Genomic DNA, 26,313 nt, shown 5'->3' with positions numbered 1-26,313 from the left:
GTGAAATAAAGGGATTTGGTGAATGTATAAAAATATATTCAAATAATCTTCCTTTTATTATCACCAGTGATTGTTAGTTTTAATGGTCAGCTTGACACAACCTAGAATTACTTAGAAGAGAAACTCTCAATGTGGGGTTATTAACACTGGGTTGGCCTGTGTACATGTTGTTGGGAAACTGTCTTAATAAAGATAGCTAATTTAGGAAGAACCAGCCCACTGTGGGCAGTGCCATTCCCTAGGCAGAGGGTATGGAACTGTATGAGAGTGGAGGAACTGAGCTGAGAACAAGCAGGCAATCAAGTGAGCATGCATACATTCATTTCTCTCTGCTCTTGCCCATGGATGTGATAGACTAGATGCTTGACATTCCTGCCTTGACTTCCTCTCCAAAACAGTAGATTATAACCTGTGAGGTATAATAAACTGTTTCTCCACTAAGTTGCTTTCTGTCAGGGTGTTTTATCACAGCCATAGAAAGGAAAATGTAGACAATCACTAAACACTGAAATGGTTAAAATGCCCTGTGGAGTCCTGTGAATAAATGCAATCTCACTGTTTGAAGTTAAGACTAGTGGTGCACTGTGATGGGAGATTTTAGAGTAGGGTTTTTAGAGCTGAGGCTATTGTTCAGTGGTAGGTTACTTGCTTGGTGTGTGTGAGGTCCCAGCTTCAATACCATGACTGGCAAAAAGAAGAAAACTCTTGATTTAGCATTTCCTTGACAATGAATTAGCGTTTGGTTTAACAACAATGCTGTGACATCTATAGTGTTAGCTATCACTATTGTTTCCAACTAAATAACTACTATGAGAAAATTTCTTTTGCAATCCACTTTAAAGTAAGCAGAGGGCTTACCTTGAGCCCTAGAGAAGGAGAACTCCCTTAAACTCTGAAGTTTAAAAGGTCCAAGGGTATTCACAGTACTGAACAATGGTCTAAGAATATCTTTCATTTTGCATCTAATCTCCTACATAGGATGGTAATTCATGATAAATATGCATTCTTTACTACTTAGGATCTCAAAGGAGACTACAGCACGGTCCTTCCTGAAAGTAGCAATCGTAGCCCAATTCACAAATGTGGCTATGGGAACAGAAGAAACAAATAATAACATTATGTTTTATATTTTTAAAGAATGAGCCGGGGAGAGGACTCTATGGGTAAAAGTGCTTACTCCACAAGCATGAGGACAGTTTGGATTCTCAAAAGCCATAAACACAGTGTGCCTTTGATACTATAGGAGGCAGAGACAGGGCAAGTCCCAGAAGCTCACAGGCCAGCAAGTCTAGACTATACAACAGCAATCAAGAGACCCTGTCTCAATCAAGTTGGAAACTGAGGCCTAACATATGAAGATGCATACAGACACAGCTGGTCATCAATCCAGGTTAATAATATTCTTTTATATCATAAGGTTTCTCTGCATGATTAATTTCCTCTCTTGGCTAAGAAGAAAAATTAGCATATCCCTATTGATTCTGTATACTTGGGTTGGTTAGGTAATCTGTGTACTTCACAGAAAATATTAAGAGTGTTTCCTGCAGATATGTGGGAAGGGTAGGGCTTCCTACTCTTGCTCTGAGAATGATTTCAGATGAGGAAGGAAAGCACGTTAAATTACTTTAAGCATCAGGAAATAATAAGAAAACAAAAATGAAATTGTAAAAGCTCAATACAGGCTCTTTTTTTTTGTTTTGGTCCTTCTGTACAGTGAAGATAGACCCTAAGCTGTCAGAGACATATTAAATGGGACATAGTTAAATGGAGTGCCTGTGATAAGGGGCTCGGCTGGGCTATCAAAGCCTTCCATCAGTAGGATTGAATTTCCAGCATATTGCACGCTTCTCCACGCTCCTTCTTTCTTTTTCCTTTCAGTGACACTGCAAGGGCAGCTTCAGATATGCTTATAATGTGTGGTTTTATAATGCAAGGAACATCCATGTTTCAAAGGAGGTATGATGTCATATGAGCCAGAGCTAAAATGGGGGTGGGGGAACCACTGCAATGAACAAAGTCAGCTTGAAAGAAAGACCTTAGAGCTCTTTGGAGAAAATGTTCTCCCTCAGAAATATTTTCAGTGTGTATTTGTATCAGACATGCTTGTGAAACCCCAACCCGAGAAAGTGTAGCTTCAGCAACTTGGAAACACTGATCAAGACTGCTGTTAAAATCTCTTTTCTTAAGTACCTCAACTTTGCCCAAGAGTATGAGTGTACCTGTGAATATTTTTACTGGGTATGCATGTATGTGTGCAACCATAGGTCCATGTTGTATGTCTTTCTCAATTATTTTCCAGCTTATAGTGTGTGTGTTGGGCGGGGGAGTGTATGTACAAGATTGTGAGAGTGTGTGCACATGTATATATGTTTGCATACGTGTATGTGTACAGGACAGATGCTGGATGTCTTTCTTAGACAAGGGCTCTCACTGAACCTGGGACACACTGAATGAGGTAGATTTGGTGACCAGTGAGCTCCAGAGAGCCTCCTGTGTCTACCTGCCTAGTTCTGGGGTTATAGTAGCATGCTACCATGCCTGGATTTTTATGTGAGTGCTAGGAACCCAAACTCAGGTCAGTATGCTTGTCTGGCAAAAGCTGTCTCCTCAGTACCAGATTAAAGCATTTTATGCTGGGAGTATTTTGCTGTTTTGAGTACCATAAAACACATCCACTGGAACAATGAAAACACATGAATCCAAACACACCCACATATAATGAATTGTAAGGAGAGTAAGTACAAAGTATATCACATGAGCTGGGTGGTGGTGGCACATGCCTTTAATCCCAGTGCTCAGGAAGCCAAGACAGGCTATCAGATATTGATACATGAGTGTGTGTGTGCACACACGTACACACACACACCCCTCACATGAAACTAGCTTGGCCTAGGGAAACATTTAAAAACAAAAACAAAGCACCATTTTATGTACTCATCACTCTCCATCTCTGTAGGATGCCCTGTGATGCACAACTTCATAAAAAATAAGCAGCACTTAAACCATCCAAATAGCCCACACTTTCTTAAGTTATCTGTCATGCTCCTGTCTCCAGTTCTGTTTCTCTTTTGTTGCTGTTGATGTCGGAATCATCAAAACAAATTTCTAGTACTGGGTATCGTTCTAAGATGGCATTGCTAGCATCACTTGCTGGCAATGTACTGAGATTATAGCACTGTCTGAAAATAGACGCAAAGAGAGCAGTATTCCCAGATGGAACCACGCCCATACGAAATGTAGGGGACACCTATAGCAGTTGTCACGGAGGTTTCTTTCTTCTTTAAAAATCTTTTCTCTCTGGTTAGGCAGATGGCTCAGTGGCTAAAATGCTTGCCCTGTAAGTGTGAGGGCCTGAGTTTGAATGCCCAACACCCATATAAAGATGGTCATAGTAGTGTATGTCTGTAATCCTAGCTAGATGGAGGCCGGGTGTGGAGACAGGAGAACCATAGGACCTCCTGGGCCAGTTAGCTTGCTGTATGCAGCCATGAACAAGACATCATGTTTCAAGGCAAAAGGGGAGGAATGACACTAGAGATTGTCCTCTGATCTCCACAAGTGTTAGCATATGGGTATTCATGCATACATACAACTGTACACAGAAGGGGAAAATAAGAGGGGGGAGAGAGGGAGAGAAGAATGGAGGATATAGATTAAAAACAGTCTTTTCTCAGATTGCCACCACTACCAGAACATCTCAGAACCAAGTGTTTTTCTAGCCAGCATGGAGAAGCGCTTACCAGGGATTCTCTTGGTTTTTCCATATCGACTTTGGTTTTGATGTTTTTCTTTTGACTTCCTTGAGTGCTGACAGAGCCGCTGGCAAAACAGGAGCCCTGGGAGGTGCCCTCTAACACGCTCCTGCAGGAAACACCCTTTGATCCACTCTCTGTCTGGAGAGCTGCTTTCTTATCAACTCTGCAGGTAGAAAGTGATTCCTCTGATAAATTACATTGGCCGGTTTCAATCACACTCTTCTCCCCAGCCCTTTAATGTTTAAGGTAACCTCAGTGTGGCTCTTTGTCTTTAAACCTTTCAGTGGTAAGTGTTTCTCTCTAGCCTTGAGCAAAAATAGCTACAAGTATTTCACTAGGGTGTCACTTTAGATTTGCAAGGATAATAAGTTTTTTATTAATTTATTATGTGTATGCACATACAGACAGGTTTGTGTGCACTGGTGTGTACACAGCGCGCACGCGCGTGCGCTTACACACACACACACACACACACACACACATGCACACACACAGTTATAGGATGACTTCTTGTGTGTTATTCCTTAGGTGAGATCCACCTTGTGTTTAGACACACACACACACACACACACACACACACACGACAACACACACACACACACACGCACACACACAGTTATAGGATGACTTTGTGTGTTATTCCTTAGGTGAGATCCACCTTGTGTTTAGACACACACACACACACACACACACACACACACACACACACACGCACACACACACAGTTATAGGATGACTTCTTGTGTGTTATTCCTTAGGTGAGATCCACCTTGTGTTTATGACATAGAATCTTTCATTGGCCTGAAACTTCCCAGCAGGCTAGGCTGGCTGGCCAGAAAAGCCCAAGGTCTGTCTCTTTCTGCATCCTCTGAGATGGGATTACAAGCATGTGTCACCATGCTTGGCTTTTGTTTATGTGGGTTCTGAAGACGGAGTTTAGGTCTTCATGCTTGCAAGGCAAGCACATTACTGACTGAGACATCTCCCCATAGTCTCTATTTTATTTTTATAATTGCTTTTGGGGAGGGGCAGAATATGAAACGCCAAAGGGTGATTGCTAAATACATTTCTGGCTTAAGATCGGCAGGAAAAGTAATTACTTCTGGAAAGTTCTAAGTATACATTTGCTCAGTGCGATCAATGAAAGCGGCATGCTTTCAAACGTGTGTGTAATTTTCTTCCATTTCATGCAATGTGGGTACATTCGTGGTTCCTGGTGTGGGCTGAATTGCTATCAACCTGGATGGAACTCACCATTCTTTAATTTCAAAGACCATTGGCTTGGTTAAGAAAGGAACATGAACTAAATTATCATTTTATTACTAACTTTTATTTCACTGTTTAAATTATAGCTAATGTATAAGAGACTACACTATCTGTGTATGGAGACTATGCTTGACTGGCATTTAAGAGTCAGGAAGTACACAGCTCTCCTTAGGTTGGGGGAGCAAGGGGACCCCTAGACATTGCCCTTTTCTGTTTCCAGTGTGTTACCTGTTTAGAAGTTCCATCATGAAGGCGTCTTTTGTTGTGCACACAGCAGGGCTGGGTTTATTTCTTGGCTCCAACTTCATTTCATTATAAATGTCTTGCGATGCATTCAGATTATGGGTGCCTCGCACACCGTCGTCTGAACTCTGCCCATCTGCCACCCTGGTGCCCCTATTCAGTTCGCTTTCTATCTTAGATTGTACTTCGGCTTTCTTCTTTTCTTTTTTCCTCTCTGATTTTAGTTTTGTATCTTTCTTTTCCACTTTACTTTTGGAGGCCTCCGTTCTCCTGCTACTGAGAGCTGGAAGTCTGCTCTTCCGAAAACCAAACCAGCTGGTGAATGAAGGCCCTGCCCTGGGCTTCACTTCCACAGAGGCAGACTTTGTCTGTGCTTGGCCCTTTTCCACATTCTCCTGAATGCACAACATGACCTTTTCTTCAATGGAGGGTGAGAGGGGGGCTTCTGGGCTCATGATACCATGCCCAGTTGGAGAAGCCTCTGGATGGCATCCAGAAGTTTCTAGCTCATATATCCCACTTGTTTCCAAATTGCTTGGATGCTGCATCCTCCCTGGGATTTGCAGGGACTCAGCACAGTCTGATGGGGTGGATGGATGCCTGTGGTGGTCACTGCTAGATTGCTCATGTACTACATCCATCCCAGGACATTCTTCCTGTTGGTCTTCCACTCCAGGGGTGGTGAGTTCTTCTGGCCTTGTGAGCATCCTCAAAGGTAGTTTGCTTGGGCTTCCATGCTGGCTTCCAGAGCTTCCTGTGCTACAGAGGGAACTCTGCCTGGAAAAGGTCTGCTCTACAGGCCTTCCCACATTGGGAAGTTTATCAGATGTTGAGACACAGGAGCTCTTGCTTGGGGACCCTTCCATGGAGATGTTGTGCCTGGTGAGGGAATTGCCTCTCTCAGCTGTGTTGGTAATGATCTGAGTTCGAATCTTGCCTGGCCCTTCTGTTGGGGGAGTGGAGGGCTTCTCTCCCAAATGGAGGCTGAAACTCTGGCTCCGAGCTTTGGCTCCATTCATGCCTAGAGCTGGCTTTAGATGTGGCTTGCTGGAGGAGAAGGATCTTTTTACCCATCTGTTCTCCATCCCATCCCTTCCATCAGCTTTGGAGATGCTGCTTTCCAATGACTCTGGCAATGCTGACTCTAAGGGAAGCCCTCTAGCTACACTGTCCAGATCTCGTGGACCTAGCAAGGCTGTTTTTCTCTCATCTCCTGAGGCCTCCAGACTTGCTGGGTCTCTGGAGTCCTCGGGATTAGACTTGTTGGAAGTCACAGAACTTCTAGAAGCTTCATTTAAACTATCTTTTTCTTGTTTCCCTGGCACCACGGACGTTTTCCTGAGCAATTGAGGAGACTTCATGAGAACTTTGAGTCCTACTGGGAGGCGAGTTTTCGGTCCTTTCTCGGGAGGGTTTTGACGGCTTTGTGATGTGCCCTGGCTTCTGCAGGATGAGGAAGATGGGGAGGGACTGTTAACCTGAGATGTCAAGGACTCATTCGTCCCTGAGATGGAAGGCCTGTGGAGTATCATAGAGCTGTCACTCAACTGTCCTTTTCTCCCTGGAGACAAGCTTTTCGAGGATGCTACCTCTAACAGTTCTTGATTTGAAGGATAAGTTTTGGGTGTTTGTAACTCTGTGTCCATGTGTGTGGTTCCCAGGGCTTGGTGAGGGTGAGGTCTGGGGATGCCTCTCTTTGGAGAGACCTTTGGAGGCCCTGGAGCCATCACATCAAATGAGCTAGAGGATGTGTGCACCACTGCATCTGTAGGGGAAGGAGCTGGAGGGAAGGTAGGCTTTTTGGAAGCCACAGAAATTTTCTTCTTCTGCACTTCTGACGTGGCTGGGCTGGGAGAGATGACAGGAACAGAGGTTCCTTTCAATGGTGGGGATTTCACCACCGGACTTACAGTGTCCCTAGGGACCCGAGTTTCGGGTTTAGCAGGTGATAGAAGTGGTGGATAGTCATAAATGGGTCTGACCAGGAGGGAGACTGACCTCCCTGGAGGGGGTGGAGGGGAGGGAGACCTCACTCTTGTCTCTGACCCGGAGCCACAGTGTTTGGCCTTCATGGGGGATTCACCATGGTTACCGCTCCCCATGAGATGTGACTGGATCCCTGGAGCCTGACTCTTGGGACACTGAACCCAATTCTTCTTATTAGAAATTTTGGTGACATGAGGAAGCTGGGTGGGGTGTTTTGGAATGTGTGATTCTGGTTTCACATCACAGAGAGAATCAGGGCTCTCTGTTTTTTTGCATTGTGGAAGTTTCCCTGGAGGGGATGCTGGTGTCTTCTCAAGAGTCACTAGGCCACTGGAGGGGAGTAGCATGGCTGGCACAGGCTCCACCAGTTTTGATTTCTGAGGTGAAGACTTGCCTCTGGAAGGAATTTTTGTCAGACCTTGATGTGCATAAACACCCATGTTTGCCCCAGGTCTAGAATTACTCTGCCAGGCTACACCTTGTGTTGGTTTGGTGAGCTTTGGTCGTGGGGAATTCTGAGTTACTATAGTCCTGGGTCCAACAGAGTCAGTCAGCGCTATGGGGATACTGCTCTCGTCTTTTGGAATGTTTTTCTCAGTCTCCTCCTCAGGTCTCTTCTGAAAAGGACAGTCTCTTGCAATAGCTCCTGGCTGTAAATGAGTAATTCCCTGAGGTGAAAGTTGAGTGAGTTCTGAGGGCTCAGCAGGGGCTGAGTTGATGGAAATTTCATCCCTGGTCACAGTGACAACTCCAGTCTGATGGGAGCTGAATTCAACGGGCTCTCCATTTTCTGCATCAAATACAACTGTGACACATTCTTCTGAAGACGTTCTCTTGACAACCCTTTGCTGCCTGATGAAACCAAATGTCTTTGGCCTTGTCTCTAAGTGGGTGAGACATTCTTCTTCCTCCACATCACGAGAGCTACATTCAGACTTTCCAGATCCAACGTCTAGGTTCTCCATGGACTTGTCAGTGTCCCCAGTCAATGACAGGTCTGAAGGGCTTCTCTCATCGCTGCTCTCTATGTGCAGCTCATTTAGGGTCTCATTGTCATCAGTGTCTGAAAGCGGAAGGGTCAAGGCCACATAGCCATGACCTTGGCTGCTTGGGTCCCTGTCTCTTTGTACCCACGGCAGGTGCATGCTGGGGCGTAGCTTCCTCTCCAAGGGACAGTGGCTAGCACAACGAACTAGCCTTTCAGGCATTTCTCTTGTATAAACTGAAACTGTACCTTCTGAGAAGTATTTTCCATGTGGCTCCCAGCTAAATAGACTGTCTGAAACACTGTGGGTTAATTTACTACCCTGCATCCTGCAGCTCAGGCTTGGAGCTGCTTGCAGCAAAGCTGAGGGTGGGGAGTCTTCGTCTGCATTCTCATGAGAATTTGCATCATAGATAAAGGAATGATGGAGATCCTTGCAGGGGATTCCTATGCCAGGTGGTTGGCAGGGGGGATACTCCTTGAGGCTGCTATTTTTAGTTCCCGGAGAATAGATCCCTTCATTGGAGTTCATGCAATCTTTATAACCCCATTTGGTTATCACTGAAGGTGGTTCAAGTAATACTTTCCGCTTCTGTAGCTTCCTCAGCCCTTCCAAAATGTGGCTCTCTTTGATACGGGTTGGAGGTAGTTCATCTGCAGGGCTGGCAAAGCCACTTGGGAGCGAAGAATCGATACTCAGTCTTTTATCCCAGTTCTGTGATGATTGCTAAGAAAGAAAAATAGATATCAGAGATGATTGAACAAAACAGATATCAAGTAAACAAAGAAAAAGCCCCTCAGTAGATTTAATTTGTATAAGTGGGTGATAAATATTCACATATAAACAGTTTGTACAATGCTAACTATGCAGTAAACATTGATTTGCAAGATCCCGTGCTAAGCATCGTGGTAAAATAAAGAAAAGGGATGCAAAAACTATGCCTTTAAGGGTAGAAAACTCAACTGGAGTGAGGGGCCTTTAGCACAGCTGACTCTTATGTCAAGAACATGCATACGAGAGGTAGGAATAGGGTGGCTATTCTAGAGGTTCATGGGAGGACCCACGGGTCTATCTGGAGAGATGTAAAAGGTATACTGGAAAGCCATTTGACTTTTTTTTTTTTTTTAACTGAACTAGTCCTTGAATGACATGTGGGCTTACCTAATATTCTAAGTGAGGAAATGTCTTCCAGATGGAAGAAACAGAATGTTCAAGGACACAAGTCAGGAAAATATGCTCAAGTTGTACTTAGGGAACTGGCAGAAGACATTGTAGGGAGTCCAGGCACAACAGAGGAAGGAGCCAGGAGAGGAAACAATTCACCGTTCCACTCCAACATTTTACAGTCCTGTGAGTGTCTAGGAACGGTGTCTGAAGTTACGAGTGTACCTGCATGCAAATGTACGCTTATCTACCTGAATAAGTGGGCATTAGCAGTCCCACCCCTGTGGCAGTTACTCTTCCACTGAAGTTAGCAGGTCAACTTCTTGCCCTTGCACTTTCCCAAATGCCAGCCTTATCTTCAAAAAGTGGATGGGAAATGAAAGGTGGTGTTCCTCACATTTGTGGTTCTTTCACAGCATTGGCAACAAGAAGCAGAGAAGCAAAGGAGTAAACTAATGAGCACTAAGTGTTTGCTGTATACCAACTGCTGGCATGCTGCTGTATCTGTATCCTCAGATCACCACGAGACAGACACCATTACCCTTTCATTTTGTTGAGGTCCAGAAAATCTGTTCTGTGACAGGTCTCGGAGATAGAAGATTTGGAATTTGCAGCAAACATTTGGACTATTATTATTATTATTATTACTATTATTATTTCTTTCTGTAACCCTGTTAAATTCGTTTCCATCCCAAAGTGGCAAGTGTGGAATATGAACTTGGGCTGCCATCTCTGGAGTCTGCACTCTTAATCTGGATGCTGTATTGCTGCATGTAGTATAACTTCTAGTCTCCCTTCTGTATTAGCTGCATGTTAAACAGAAATCACCAGGTTTCTTAGTGTTTCTCCAATGGCACTGCAGAGTTTAAATAAGAAACTAGTGCAGTGGAACACTGAGGGGCTGACCAACTGGATAAATTATCATTTTGTTTTTAATTACATGTATGTGCATGTGTCTGTGGGTTGGCATATGCACATGAGTACGGGTGCTCACAGGGGTCAGAAGAGGAGCTGGTGGTTGTAAGTGGTCCTATGTGGCTGATGGGAACTGAACTGGGGTCTTCTGCAAGAGCTGTATATATGCTTCAGCACCAAGCCAATCTCTCCAGCCCTGCTGGGGACCTTTCAACATGACTAATGGCAGATGACTTTTCGAACAAATATGGCTATTTCAGAGGATCACTATACTAGCTACCCCCTGCCAACAAGTCTGAATATCAAATAAATGCAGACATTAAAAAGTACCAGTAACTTCTATCAGAACCTGAGCTGATGGGTAAGCTGTGGACATTGGATTATATATATCTAAGCCATTTTCATGAAATTTACTCTTGCTATCTCCAGCACACACATTTATTTGTCTTGAAGTCCAATTATTTATTTTTTTAGCAAACCCTCCAGTGCCTGGAGCTGCTGGGGGCAGATGTGATTTGCTGACACGGCCCTTTTCCTCTTGGAGTTTTGTTCTTTAATTTTGGGAAATTGCACCATTCAAAGCTCCTTTGGAAGTCAGAAGAAATCCCATCAGAGATCTGGGGTATTGTAGATAGAACAGAAAATGGGCTTCCACGGAGTGTGTTTCTGAGATTTCCCATGGTCCCGAGAGTCACACTAATAGCAGAAATGAGGAGCAAGTAAACAGGAGCCTGCAAGCGCTTGACAGTGGCAGACCTGTTTAGCCCACAGGAGGCAAGCTCAGCTCCTGCCCACCCACCTCTTCTCTTCCATCCAGAGCTTGCTCATGCTGTATTTTATACACCATTAAAGCCAGAGGCTGGGAAGTCCTGATGAGATAAGCCACATGCCCCCCATCCCAAGTCTTCCATGGGAGGTTACGGTGGCAAGTGAGCTGAGAAAAGTTTGGAACCTATTTTGAAAGCTGGCAGGGGAACATGAGAAGGAACATGAGAATATGGGAGGGCCATTTCCTGAAATTGCTACATTCTTTGTTCAACAAAATTGGACAAGAGTTCTTAGGGAGTGGCACAGAAGACTGAAGGGTGCTTCTGATGAGCTAGGGGCAGGGTTTAATGTCCTTAGTGCCTTTCTATCTCTTGGCAGGGAAATATTAAATCTTATTTATTGTTAGTAGAAGGGATTGTTGGAATAATTTCATGCCAAGAACAGGTATAACCCCTCTGTGGGTAAGGATGACTCAACAAGTCCAGGATAACAGAACCATTAACAGTGAAGTTTTTAGAACTAACGCCTGGTTTTACCGTGTACTACCATGTTCTTGGTTATGTACATTCTCAGAGCCTTGGTTTTCTAAACTGAAAACTGGGAAGAATCAGGGTTGGAATATAGTTCAGTCAGCAGAAAATGTGTATGTAAACATGAGGACCTCACCTCAGTTTGATCCTCAGAACCCCCTTTAAAAAATGCCAGGCATGGAGGCATGTGTTTAGAATCCTAGCACAGGTGAGGCACAGCCAGGCAGGATCCTGGGGTTTGCTGCAGCCAGACAGCCAAACTGAACTATGGTTCTAGCCACACAGGACTATGTGTCAAAAGAACTTGGATAACATCAAGGAAATGATACACACACACACACACACACACACAAAAAAAAAAAAAGCACTGCCTGTATTCACATATACCCAGCATGCACACATGCATATATATGTATGTATGTATGTATATATATATATATATATATATACATATATATATATATATGGGAAAAACTGAACCTTAAATATGTTATGAGCATTAAATAAGCTAATAAGCTAATATATAGTACTTTTAAGAGTGGGCCATGCAAGTAGGTTCAAGATCTAACACTAATGCAAAAATTGACTTAGCGGAGACCATTCTGTATGGAGAGATCTTGCTCAGCCTTGACACTGAGGTGTGGGTGGGTAGAGAGGTGCCTTGGTCCTGCCTCAACGACATGATGGGACAGACTTATTAGGAGAGGCCTTAACCTGTCCGTGGAGCAGATGGGAGGTGGGGTGGGAGTGGTGGGAGTGGGAAAAGAGAAGGGGGAACTGGGATTGGAACATATAAAATAAATTTTTAAAAAGGAATACAAGATACTGCATTTTAAATAAAATGTTTACTTTTTTTAAAGAGTGGGCCACACATGGTAGTAACTGAATCTATAAGAGCCAGATTTCCCTGCTGAGACAAGCTAGTGGATTTTAGACAAGCTTTTCTTTCTGTTTCTACAACAAATGATATCTAAAAAATAGTTGTGAGCTCCAAAAGCTATTACTCACACATTTATTATTATATAATTTAACAATGTGTTCCTGTTCAGAATCCTGTGATTTATTATGTAAGTTAATACTAAATGAACACCTGACACCAGGCACAAACTGCAGAAATTCTATAAATAATATAACTTTAAAATGTCTCGAGGGTCCAGACAGAGCTAGCTGGGAACCTGAGAACTGAAAGAGTATGCTGTGAATTGTTGCAGGCTGTAAACTGTCTCAGGTACACTGGATTATGACTGGGTGGCCATCTGAGTGTCCCTGGAGGATCTTAAGCATTTTTTCCCTGTTTCAGGGGAGAGATTGCCTTGTCTATCAAATACTGCTCTGATTAGAAGAATGTCCACCAATTATTTTTTAGATAGGCAGGCATAATTTCCAGGTGGTTCTTGCCATGCAACCATGAGGACTCAAATTTGATCCCTAGAACCCAAGTAAAAAGGTTGGGCATGGGACTGGGTAATTTTAATCCAAGCACTAGCAAGGCATGTACAAGTGACCCTTGGGGCTTAGCCCGATCCCAGAGTCCTAGATCAACTTGAGGTCCTGACTCAAAAAAAAAAAAAAAAAGAAGAAGGGTAGAAGACTCCCAAGGAACAACCTGAGGCTGTCCTTTGGCCTACAGACAAACATGCACATACCCGAATGCACACCTAAAAATAAAGGAAGTTAAAAAGGGCCATTGGAGAGAAAGGGGAAGCAGTATGAGAACAGTGAGAAGAGGCTGGTAAAGAACTAAGCAGCAGTTAAGAGCACTAGCAGCTCCTTCAGAGGACTCAAGTTTAACTTCCAGCACCCACATTGAGGGGAGGGGGCTCATATCCATAACTCTCATTACAATAGGTCTAATGCCCTTTTCTGGTCTCTGTGGTTAAAAGTAAGCACACACACACACACACACACACACACACACACACACACACACACACACACACAAATCCTTAAAGAGATAAAGTAAGAATAGGAGGGGGTCATGGGTACCAATAACTTTCAGGGACACAGTGAGATAAGAAAACCTCCCTGACCACAGTCTCAGCCGGCTTGGCCAGGGCCCTGGCAGTTATTATTCAGTGCTCTGAACTACACCTTATTCGAGCAATTTACATAATGTGGCTGGCTCTCTGCTTTGCATTAGAATCCCAAGTCTATAGGAATAGCCTCAAAATGCTAGCTGAAAATCTTTTTCTGAGCTCTGGTTCAGCAGATGACAAAGCTACTCCCTCACCAGCAGAGTCTATGAGTTCTGGAGTTTTCTTGGTTTCCAAACTGCTGAACGTATGGCTGAAACTCATCCAAACTGTGGAAAAGTCACCCCTGAATACTCAGATTTTCAGTTTCCATCTTGGTGTACTTTGCTTTCCTCTAAGTTTGGGGAGCTGCTAAAACAGCTATATTGAAACACTTGGCTTGTTCCAATAGGCAAGGAAGCTAGCTCAGAGGCTCCTGCAGTCCTGTGAGCTCCCTGCAGATGGGAGGCACTCTTGCAACAGTGACTGTCTCACATCCTGGAAACGGGCTAAGGAGATGGCTTGGTTAGGTAAGTGCTTGACATCTAAGGATGAGAACAAGAACCTGAGATCAGAGCCCCAGAAGCACCACAAAAAAGCTGGGGTGCAATTTTAGTTCTGAAGAGGCAGAGGCGAGTGGAACCCTGGGGCTCACTGGCCAGCCAGACAAGTTCAAGTTCCATACCAGAGACAGGCTGTGTCTTAAACAACAACATGGACAGCCCCTGAGGAAGGATAGCAAAGGCTGACTTTGAGATTCCACAGGCACCAATACATATATCTATGTGTATTTACATATATATGTATATGTACACATATGTGTGTTTACACGCACATACACACACAAATAAAATAGAGTAATGAAGTAAACAAATACCAGGGAAGACATTCTTGGCATGTAAGTAGGAACAGGGCCCCTTTCATCAAAACCTTGCTCCTGATGTCTTCTCCCAGTACTTTATCTGGTTGCTCTGCAGTTCTCTGGTGTCCAGCCCCATCCTGTGTGGTGTTTCATGAGCCCACAGCATTGATTAGTGGCAGTCTAATGGCCCATGGGCAACCATTCAGCAAATGGCCATTTCCTTACCAGCACCCCCTCTGCCTCTGTGACCAAATTCCGGCTAGCACAGAATTCTCTCTGTGTTCTCTGAGGCGGACTTGCCTGATAGGAGCCTTACCCTTTTCCCAATGAGCTTCTGGTCGTGCCACGTGTAGGAGGAGCCACTGGAGTACTCGCTGCAGGTGCTTGACAGTGACAGCTCACTGCTGCTGCAGCTGTTTCGAGGACAGAGGTGATCAGGGATGACTCCCCCTAAGCCAGAGTGTTTCAGGGCAGGGGTTCCTGATTTTGCATTCTGGAGATGTTCCTGTAAAAGCAGGATAGGGTTGAGCAAAATCTTGGCTTCAGATGAAGTAAGCACCCAGAGAACTTAGAGTAAGTGGCTAGAAGCTCAACCTTGGGAGACAAGCAGACCTTAGGCTCAGATCTTGGCTCTGCCGTGTGTGTGTGTGTGTGTGTGTGTGTGTGTGTGTGTGTGTGTGTGTTGTGTGTGTGTGTGTGTTGTGTGTGTGTGTGTGTGTGTGTGTGTGTGTGTGTGTGTGTGTGTGTGTGTGTGTGTGTGTGTAATGTCAAATAAAGACTGGGGTCAGGGAGTATATCTGGTGGGAGAATGTTTTATGAGTATATATGAGGTCCAGGGTTCAATCTCCAGTATTGCAGAGCAAAACAACAATAATACACCCCAAATGCTCCAGATGGAAGAAGACACATTCTTGAAGATGGGGTTCAAGAGCATCAGCATTAGGCTTTACTTACCTGTCCAGATCAGGTTATACACTGCTACACACTTTGCAGTCTTGTGCTTATTCCTCTCAATGAACTCATTTGTAGAGTGGGCAGCTCTACCATACCACTCCTAGGTTCCCCTCTTGTTGGGAAGCTATTCAATGTCAGTTACTATATACACTCCAGTCGTCTGTACAGCCTTGTAAGACGTCATATGCCGCAGGCATAAAGCTCGGGGGTCACAAATCTCCATTGTAAAACATCACAGGACTTTTCATGTCTGCTTGGTTGTGTGAATGATAACAACCCGCATAGCTCACAGACAGGGACCTATGAGAAGGCCCAGGTGGTTAGAATTCTTCAGAGCCTACATAAAGCACAGGCAACAGAGTGGTAAACAGCCATGTGAATCTTGACAGCCACCTTGCAGGTGTAACAGAGGAAGCTCTGCAGACTGGACAGGCTAAATTAATTTAGCATCCTGATGGAGAATAGAGCTCTCTATTACCGTCTAATTCCAGCCTATCTTTAGAAAGCCTTGTCTCTGAAACTCTCCAGTAGGAAGCCATCTGTCTTTGTGTGACTTGCAGAGGTGTGAAGCCTCTTACTTATGCAATTTATTGACACGTTATGGGTGCCATTAGTACCTGAGTACTTATCACTGTCCTGCAAATGCAATTCTAAATGATGGTGAGAAACACCCCAGCCAGGGCCCGGCATGGCAGCAATGATTGGAGAGTATGTGTGGTAAACCTTAAACTCTCATAGACTACAGAGGGCACATTGAATTTGTTCACTAATCAATAACTATAACACTCAATCATTTCATCGGCCTTGCTATAGATACTTTATTTTTGCTGCATAATGATCTCTTTAAGTGATCTCTAAAATATGCCAAGAATTTTTAATATTTCTCCTCACTGAAATTTGGGACTAAGTATCATGACAGGAGAAACATCTCAAGATTCAGTTTTCAGCACCATCTACCAATGATGCCCTTGTGTATTATTAGATATAACATAAAGTAAGCCTATACTTGTTCTTAACAAGTACCTGTATCTCTATTCATTTTCTTTTCTTTCTTTTTTCTTCAGATGAGGCTCTATGCAGCCCAGGCTGGCCTTATGCTCACTATGTGGCCGTGTTTCTCACTTACTTTTCCTATTGTGATGAAATGCTCTGACAAAAGTGACTTGGATGGTAAAGGGTTTATTTTGCCTAATAGCTCCAGAAAGATACAGTCCATCATGGCAGGGAAGACATGGTGGAGGAAAGAAAAGGCTGGCTGGTCCTGTTGTTTCCATACTCAAGAAGCAGAGAAAGGATGGGAGTGGTCTGTAGGCTATGAAACCTAAAGGCACACTTCCTAGTGATTGACTTCCTTCAGTGAGATTCCACCTACCAAGTGTTCTATAACCTTACAAAACAGTGCCATGGGTTGGGGACCAATTGTTCAAACATGCAAGCCTTTTCGGGGAGAGCACTTCACATTCAAACCACAACTCCAAGGATGACTTTGAACTTCTGGTCCTTCTACCTCGAGTTTGTGAGTGCTGGGCTAAAAGTCATGCACCACCATGCTCAGTGTGTATGGTACTGGAGATGGAATCCAGGGCTTTGTGCAAGCTCTTTACCAACTGCATCCTTAGACCTCACTGGCTGCATTCTGCAGGATAACCTTGTATTAATGCCTCTGCTAATATAGACATGTAAAATTCATCCTACATAAAGTTCCAGAAACATCACAATAGCTTCCACTTTTACTTCATAGTTTTTCCATGTCTCTATTCTAGTCTTTCATATTGTGTTATGGGATTATCTGGTAGCAGTTGTTAATTAGGACTGCCTTTGCTCTGATAGAGTCACTCACTTCCCTGGAAGCAACATAGTCTACACATTGCCAAGTGCCCTAGAGGTAAACACTTCCAATGGCTTTCTATCCTCTGCATGGGTTCTGGTGACTTTGTTCTTCTTTCTCCCAGGGTACCACAGTTTAGTTGGGATTTCCTGTCTTACCCACCTATTGCTACCCACTCTATCTAGCAAAGCCATACCTGTTTTGTACAGTTCAACTCAATGCCTAAGCCTGAGAAAGCAGAAGCCCTCTTGTTCAGGCATTATCCATATTCATATGCCCTTTAGAGAATGAATTAATTGACAGGAAGATAGAATGTAGAAGATGGGTAGACTTGAGGAAAAACTCCCAGCTCTCCCTTGGAGTTGATCTTGAATGATGAGAGATATAAAGACACTTAGGGGTTGGGGCCCGTAACATGTGAAGCTGGCAGTAATGGGAGAGATTAAGCAAAGAGGTTTATTAATACATGCTTTTCATGTGCACACAAATCATATAGGGGATCTTGTTCAACTGCAGGCTCTGATCTAGTAGTTCCATGATAAGACTTCTGGTGTGTGCAATAAAGTCTATAAGAACTGGAAATTCCCTTCATCTTACAGAATTGAAGGTTCTCTCCCTTCAAAACCCCATCAAACTGTCTACACTATGATGCCACACCTCTATTAATATTATGGAAACTGAAGGGAGTGAAGGCTCTCTCTCTTCAGGGTCCTAGCATGATGCACACTGTGACTATCTCCCCTACTGCTCTCCAATTTTGTGGCTATTGCTGCAAGCCTACACTTCTCTTAATAAAGTCCTCATGAAAGGTAATTCTGTCTCAGCTTCATTTCTATGGACCCATCTTCATCTCTAACACTGGTGGGTTTGAGAGGAAGTAGAACATATGTGTAAGCTGGTTAGAGAGGAATTATCCACAGAGTAGGTAGAGCTAATCCTCCATTTGGGAAGCTCCATCCTTGCCCCACTGTAGACATGGATGGCTTAATTTAAAAGGCATTTAGAATAGAATTCTATGACCGTAAAGGAGGCTTTCCTCTGCTGTTATGGATCAGCCTTTACATATTCTGGTTAATAGCTGTTCTGTGGTCAAGCCCTTGACTCCCGAGGCTATTTCTAAGGTTTGAATCAGGCTGCTTCCATAGCCTAGCTCTTTGAACTTGGTGGGGGGGGTGGAAGTTACTTAACCCCTCTGTGTCCTGGTGTCCTTTTTTGTCAGTGGAGGTCACTGAGACACCTGATACTTGAATCAGGCTGCTTCCATAGCCTAGCTCTTTGAACTTGGTGGGGGGGGGTGGAAGTTACTTAACCCCTCTGTGTCCTGGTGTCCTTTTTAGTCAGTGGAGGTCACTGAGACACCTGATATACCAGGTAATTGTGAAGGCTAAGCAGTCTTCAGCATATGGTGGACTTAATAAGTTCTAGTTCTAGGTGTTGTTGCTATTTTGAATTCTCTCTCTCTCTCTCTCTCTCTCTCTCTCTCTCTCTCTCTCTCTCTCACACACACACACACACACACACACACACACACTGAGCCTCTTCAACTAAACCATAAATTTACAACCCCCCCAATAACTTTATTTTACATTTCTTGGGATCCCACCAGTATCAGATTTTTGCACTTAAGTTCTGAGATAACTGTCTTACACAATAATCCAAACTGGGTGCACAGTATTCCGAGGACAACTGAGAGAATCTTCTGGAAATACATACAGCTTTCTTTGTCTTTCTTCCTGTGGCTGTGGCTAAGATATATTTCCTGCTGTGAACTCATTTCTTGTATCAGTCCCTCTTTCTCCATTCTCTGCCTACTGACTGTGGACACCATGTTCCCATCTACTGTTTTTGTCTTTCTTCCTGTGGCTGTGGCTAAGATATATTTCCTGCTGTGAACACATTTCTTGTATCAGTCCCTCTTCCTCTCTATTCTCTGCCTACTGACTGTGGACACCATGTTCCCATCTACTGTTCATACAGAGATGCCTTCTACCATAATGGATGCATCCTTTGGAATTGTGAGCCCAAATGAACCATCTTGCCCTTAAGTTGCTTTTGTCAGGTATTTTGTTGCAGCAACCAGACAAGTAAATAGGACTCTGAGCTAAAAATCTTAGCCATAATGTTACAGTGTCCAATAAGGGCCACATAGGGAGCCAACCTCCCAGGGATCCACAGAACAGCACACATTCCACTGAGCAGAGTTGTCAATGGAAACACACAATTATCAAATCCTATCTTTGTTGAAAGGGCATTTTGGTTTCATTTCCAACATTATCTTATGTACATCCATAATTTAATTGGAAAAGTGCATATTTGCTCTGCTACAAATGTGTCTTTTTCGTTCTGTTCTGGATTAACCAACTTGAATGGTTTGTGTTCTCTGATTTTTTTTTTTTTTTTTTTTTTGGTTTTTCGAGACAGGGTTTCTCTGTGTAGCTTTGGAGCCTATCCTGGCACTCGCTTTGGAGACCAGGCTGGCCTCGAACTCACAGAGATCCACCTGCCTCTGCCTCCTGAGTGCTGGGATTAAAGGCGTGTGCCACCAATGGCCTCTGATATTCTTATGAGAAGTACAATATAAAAGCTACATTTTCAGTTTAATGATATATAGAAACACAGAGACTGAAGCAAAGAGTTTCTTTAATAAAAACTACACATTCACAGGATTCAAAATCTTAAGGTCACAATATAGATCAGGGGCTGTGAGATCTTTTCAGATGTATAAAGTGACAGTATTTTACTTAAATGTCATTCCAATTTCACTTGAGGATATTTATATTGGCAACAGAATATATTGTCTGCAACTGATAAAATCTATATGGCAAAAATAAAAGTCCAGCTATACTGTTCATGTCGTTTTTAAGCCTAATATTTTTCAGTATTCATGTAAGTGGCTGTTGTGTATGTTTTTTTTTTTTAACAATACTTTTTTAGGCCAATGAGAGTTAAAAGCCATGCTGGTTAAAATTTTACCAAACTAGCACAAAGCTAACCCTAAGTACAGGGGAAAAATGCAGAGCCCATGAATTTTTAAAAGTTCATACATAATATATCATAAGAGTGGGAGAGATAATTTGAGACGTGGGCTTTAATAAAAAGCCCCTTGACCATTACTCAGAGACTTTGATATGTAACCAATACCCAAAAAGCTATCTTGGGGACAAAGCCAAGATTTACGACACTTCTGCAGAGAGTGACACTTTCTGCTTACTCTATCAGCTAGGGAACATGTTATTGAATTTCAGAGAACACAGGAATGGAGGTGTTGCTATCTTCCTGGGGATGCTTCAGAGGTATATCTTGTGGTTTGCTTGTGACATCAGTGTTGCTGGAAGGAAGAAAATGACCTAAACAACATTCCATAAATACAACTGGGAAACTCACAGGCAGCTCAGTGTCTGCCCATGGTGGTATCAAACTTCGGCTCTGTCTTGCCTCTTAGAGTAAATCTCCCCCGGATGAGAGGTCTATGACACATGAGTGAAGTTTCTAAGGTGAAACCATGCAGAGATGTTGGGTAGATTTACTTTAATTCTTTGTTTCAAAATCTGACTTTGGATAGAAAGACTTCTACAGAGTTTGGTGTTTCCCATTAGGAGAAAAACATGTCAGAACCCATACTAGTCTATTCTCACTGGTCTGAGTTCTCCGTGTGCATTTGTATTTGCAAGTCACATTTTTACAGACAACAATCACAATTTTACAGTCTGACAGTCTGCTTAGCAAAATACTTAGAAGAAAAATAAAAAGATGTCATGGGTTGGAGAGATGCTTAGTTAGCAAATTATTGCAGTGCCAACATGAAGACCTGAGTCTGATCTCCAAGACTCATGTGAAATAGTCTGCCCAGGGAAGAGCACACAAACTGATTACCCAATACTAATGGTCAGCTCCAAAATCATAAATAAAGTAACTTTTTGCAGACTGAGCAGGTTGCTCTGATATATGAAAAAAAAGTATCCAATATTTGAAAGGAAGAAAGGAGGGGTATATGGAAGGAAAGATCTGTAGGGAGGAAAGGAAAGGGGAAAATGATATAATTACATTATAATCTCAAACAATAAAATAACTTTTGAAAAAGACAGTCATGTAAATGTGTGGTTATAATCACGGAGCTGGAAAGACAAGAGTCAGGAGGAACACTGGGCCTCACTGGTAAACCAGCCCAGCCTACTTGATTACTCCAGGACAGTCAGAGATTCTGTCTCAAAAAAAAAAAAAATCTCTTCTGTTAGGTTTCCCTCAAGGCTGACTTCTCACTTTCACTCACACTCAGATACATACCACAGAAATAGTAATTGGAATATAGGTAAGTCACAGGAAAGTCATATGTACCCTAATATGTTGGCTGGCAAGTATGAATATTATTAACCTTTGATATTCTCACTAAAAAAGTAAAAACAGTCACAAGTTTAATTTTATTATGTTCAGGTATGGTTGAAAATCTAAGAGAATTGTTATAAAAGTGATCTTATATCTAAACAGCACTGATCTTAGGAAATCTTCCTTTGGACAAATTTTATAACTGAAAGTCATTAGCATCATCTGCTTGGAACAATTAATGTGAATAGAAAATAATTGCATCAGGGACCTGGGGACACAGAAGATTCTGTGCATTAATACTTATGTGCTATTCAATTATATAGTGAATTATTTATATCAGTTTTATTTCAGAGACCTGCTACAGTGGAGATGTTTCACTATATTAATCTTTATACTAATTGCTAAGGCTTTCCAGTGGACACTAAATTTGATTTGTTTAATTGCAAATACAATAAAACCTATGATTTATGTGTCATGTTTCTGCTAGGCTGGTGGCATTTAAAAAATGATCTCTGTATTCTGGCTTGTCTTAGTTACAACTTTTATGATTTTAGACATCAAAAAATTCTAATCAAGTGAGTAAATAATGGGCCAAAAGGATCCTTTTTATTTTAGAGTGGACTTGTTGTTCAGAGAGGCTGATCAAAGGGCTGGGAGCTAGCTCATGAAATGCTTGCAGCAAAAGTGTGAAGTCCTGAGACTGGATCCTCAGAACACACTTAAGTCTGAACAGGGTAGCAAAATCATTATAATTCTATAACCCTATGGTGATATGGGAGATGAGAATCTTTCGTGGATGGCTAACCTGGCATACTCATTGGTGAGCAATAAGAGACCATGTCTCAAACAAGGTGGAAGGTAAGGACGAACTGAGGTCATTCTTTGACTTCCACATGCAAGCTGTGGAATGCATATTTTCCCTCAACACATAAATCACAACACCTCCCAGACATGGGAGAGGAGGGAAAAAGAGACAGAAAGATGATAGATATAGATAGATAGATAGATGATAGATAGATATAGATGGATAGATAGACAGACAGAAATAGATAGAAAAATGTCCTAGATTCTCAGCCACTAGGGAATGCTAGGACCATTTGAGACTGCAGGATTGGTCTTGCAGGTCACTTTGTCCCAGAAAATTGGCCATGTTGTCATAGGAAACATAAGTTCCACTAAAATGACCGTAATCTATCTGTTTCTATTATCAGAATAAACTTTCATGAGAATCCTGTACAGTTGGTTAGCTAGTCACTCAATAAATCTTTGAAGGATACCTTGTGAACAATGCATACTGTAGCAGGGCTATGCTTCATTATAATACAATGGTAATGGAATTTTTCCCCTGTTCTAAGTAGACCAGTTGTCCTTATCAACAGTTTCAAATTCTTATTGACTTGTTTGTTTCACACCTGTGTGCTTTTCCTCTCCATGTATCTATAGATGCACTAAGTTGCTAAGGAAATTCAAAGTTTTCAAGACTACTGAGACTTCAATAGGTAATCTGCACAATGATACTGCTTTTGCATGATTTTTATAATACCTCTCTCAATTTCTCTCTGGCATCTAAGATTCCTGTGGGTAATGTTAGAATTTTCCCTATTGTTAACTAATCAGAACTGTCATAGTGTATTATATTCAGTGAGTACCCAATTAATGCTCATTACAGTCCAGAAAGAAAAAGATGTTCTTAGATTTTCTATATCCATATATAGGTTTAAGAGATCGAGAGAGTGCCAAATGAATTATATTTTTAAGACCTAAGGATACATTTATCAATATGCAAACAGTAGAAGCAGTTATGGGAAATGACATTAAACAAAAGAAATGGTGATTTTTTTGAGTGGTAGATCATGTGATTTGAGGGAAGAGTCCTCTGTAGATTGGATATCTGACTTCTCATTCAGCTCATGATTGTGCTGCACTCTTTCTTCTCAGATATATGATGTCACCCTTTCATACACTGCATGAGTATGTATGTCAAAGACTACCATCTTCAATGATGCATTGTTCCATTGGTTTTTATCCAATTGGTTAATTTATTCCTTTGAAATAGGAACCTGTCTTATTTTCTCTTTATGTTGCTGCAACAGAATATTTTGGCAATAGCAACTTAAGTGAGAAAGTTTTTTTTGGACACAGTTCCTGGGTATAGCCCATTATGGTGGTCAAAGCAGTCAGTGTGTGTGTGTGTGTGTGTGTGTGTGTGTGTGTGTGTGTGTGTGTGTGTCTGTGGTGTGTGCAGAAGCAACTATGTGTGATGATAAGAGGATAGCCACACATGCTAACCTTCTCCTTCCACTTTGCTTGGGACAGTGTTTCTTGTTCTCCACAACCCACACCAGTTCTTCCAGGCATTCTGCTGTCTGCCTCTCATCTCCCTGTAGGAGGGCTGAGATTTCAGATATATCCAGCTTTACATGGGTTCTGAGGATTCAAACTCAGGTCCTTAGTCATGCAAGGTAAGTGCTTATACACTGAGCTGATGGGGGAAGTGCTTCTGTGTTTGTGTTTGTCTTATTGGTTGATAAATAAAGTACTGTTGGCCAAAAGGAAAGCAAGATAGATGGGACTAAGAGTCAAGGAGGATTCTGGGCAATGTAGTAAAAGATCCAGGCAGGAAGTGACACAGCAGGCAGACTCAGTATATAAGCAAGGGCAAGAAGAAGTCGTTCCTTTCGCTCTTCCTCCTGTTCTCTGCCGCCATGTGATCCGGGGATGAGGACGCCAGTGGAAGGTGTCGTACATAAGATAAATCTTATAAAAAATATAGATTTATGATAATTAAGACTGAGCTAACAGATGAGAAATCCTAGTCGATTGGCCAAGCAGCATTTGTACCTAATATAAGACTCTGTGTACTACTTGGGACATTAATGTGGTGGCAGAACTTGGGCGGCCTGTAAAGACTTATTGTTACACTGAGCCACCTCCAGAACTCTGGTAGAAAATTTAACTGAGGCCATTGTCTTGAAAAGCATAAGCCAGAATGCCATAATTCTAATTACAGTCTACCTAATTAGATACAAACTCTCCATCATAACTTAGCTCTAGTTCATGCTCACTGTTAGTGTCCATCTGGATGCAATCTCTTATGTGAACCACTTTAAATTTCAAATCTTTAACCCAAAAATCCAGAAAGTTCCTAAATACATTTTTAAGATATAAAATGTGGCAAAGGCGCGCGCGCACACACACACACACGCGCGCGCGCGCGCGCGCGCGGAGAGCAAGGCAGACACGTAGACAGACACACTTCTGCTATGTTGACTTGTCCAACATACTGAACTATATCATGAACCAGAAAGCTTTTCTTTCTTTCTTTTTTTTTTTTTTTTGCATCTCTTACCTGCTCTTAGTAACCAAGATGCAATTTGCCTCAGAAATAGAGACTCCCAGCCCCACATCTCCAAGTTTCTAGAACAGCTGGAAGAACCCTAGGCTCAACTATTTCCTTCTTTGATCAGGACAGTCCCACCCTCCCTTCTTGCCAGCTTGGTCCCACTGTGTCAGAAGCACACCCTCTCCATTCTGAGTTGATGACTTCACCCACCATTTCATGGCACTCTTTTCCTGCTCTTGCTACTCATTATTCAGGACTGCACTGCAAACAATCCCATCTAAAAGATTATCCATCCTAGACCCAGATGAATTCCCATCCAGAGGGATCATTCTGTCCTCTTACACTGACATGTTATCTGTTGTACTCATTACTGAATCTGAACAATTCCTATAGCACTTCCTATCCTAGGTTCTATTATCCCCCAGAAGATAAGTTCTATAAGAACAAAAATCTAGCCCTACATTTCTGTTTTGTCTCTGAGAAAGGAATTGGTTAGGTATCATAGACTTTAACACTCTTCTTTCTGGGCATATAGGTGGGCTTCAATTCCCATTATTCTTTGCAACTAGAGCTGGCAAAATGATGTGTAGTTTTAACTCATGGAATATGAGCAAATGGTATTTTCTGTGTTTCTTGGGTTCAGGAACATTTCCCAAATGGTTTTCTATGTGTTTTTTCCCCTCCAGCTGGTTTAATGTAGTCAATCCAAAAACAAAAACCTGTTGTTGGAAATGGAGCCTACCAAGTGAGGCAATTTGTAATCCTGGGTCAACAGGTGGAAGACAGCCACTCTGGGACCAAAAATGCTTCCAGTAGACTTTATGTGAGGAGGGACAATGCCTACTAGGCTTGAGTCATGACTCTTTGGAGGTTTATTTGTTATCACAGATAACATTTACCTGGATGATATTGCTGTCATTTATAATAAACACTTGGCAGTTTGCAGGGTGGATATTCAATAAAAATGTACATATGTACATGCTTTAGTTTCCTATCTGTTGCTATGACTAAAAACACTCTTCTTACCAAAAACAATGTAGGAGAGGGAAGGATTTATTTGGCTTATATTTCCAGGCCACAGTCTGGCTTGCTAACTGGATCGCTCGTAGACTATGCTTAGCTATCTTTATTATACAGCCCAGGCCCACCTGCTCAAGAAATGGTACCACTCATAATGTACTGGGCTCTCCTTCATCAATCAAGACAATCTCTTATAGAAATGTCTACAGACCAACTTGATAAAGACAATTACTCAGTAGAGACCACTTTTCATCAAGTGATTGTAGGCTATTTCAAGTTGGCAGTTAATTCTGACTAGGACAATATATAGGTAAGTAAGCATACATATATATATAGTAATATAATATATAAATATATA

At 42.4% G+C, this 26,313-nt stretch overlaps 1 protein-coding gene across 1 annotated transcript in view; it reads right to left on the bottom strand.

Annotated features, from left to right (window-relative positions):
• Nckap5 (NCK associated protein 5) overlaps positions 1-26,313 on the bottom strand; it is a 544,909-nt gene that overhangs the window by 107,264 nt on the left and 411,332 nt on the right. Inside the window, exons 10-12 of the mRNA XM_035445835.1 lie at positions 14,804-14,992; positions 5,250-8,962; positions 3,741-3,918 (exon numbers count right to left, since the gene is read on the bottom strand). Of these exons, the coding sequence (XP_035301726.1) occupies positions 3,741-3,918; positions 5,250-8,962; positions 14,804-14,992 (4,080 nt within the window). The remainder of the gene's footprint in view (positions 1-3,740; positions 3,919-5,249; positions 8,963-14,803; positions 14,993-26,313) is intronic.

Source organism: Cricetulus griseus, chromosome 5 (genome assembly GCF_003668045.3).
Source record: "Cricetulus griseus strain 17A/GY chromosome 5, alternate assembly CriGri-PICRH-1.0, whole genome shotgun sequence".
Taxonomy (NCBI): domain Eukaryota; kingdom Metazoa; phylum Chordata; class Mammalia; order Rodentia; family Cricetidae; genus Cricetulus; species Cricetulus griseus.
Note: the sequence above shows the minus strand (reverse complement) of the source record. Positions and strands in the feature narration are given on the sequence as shown.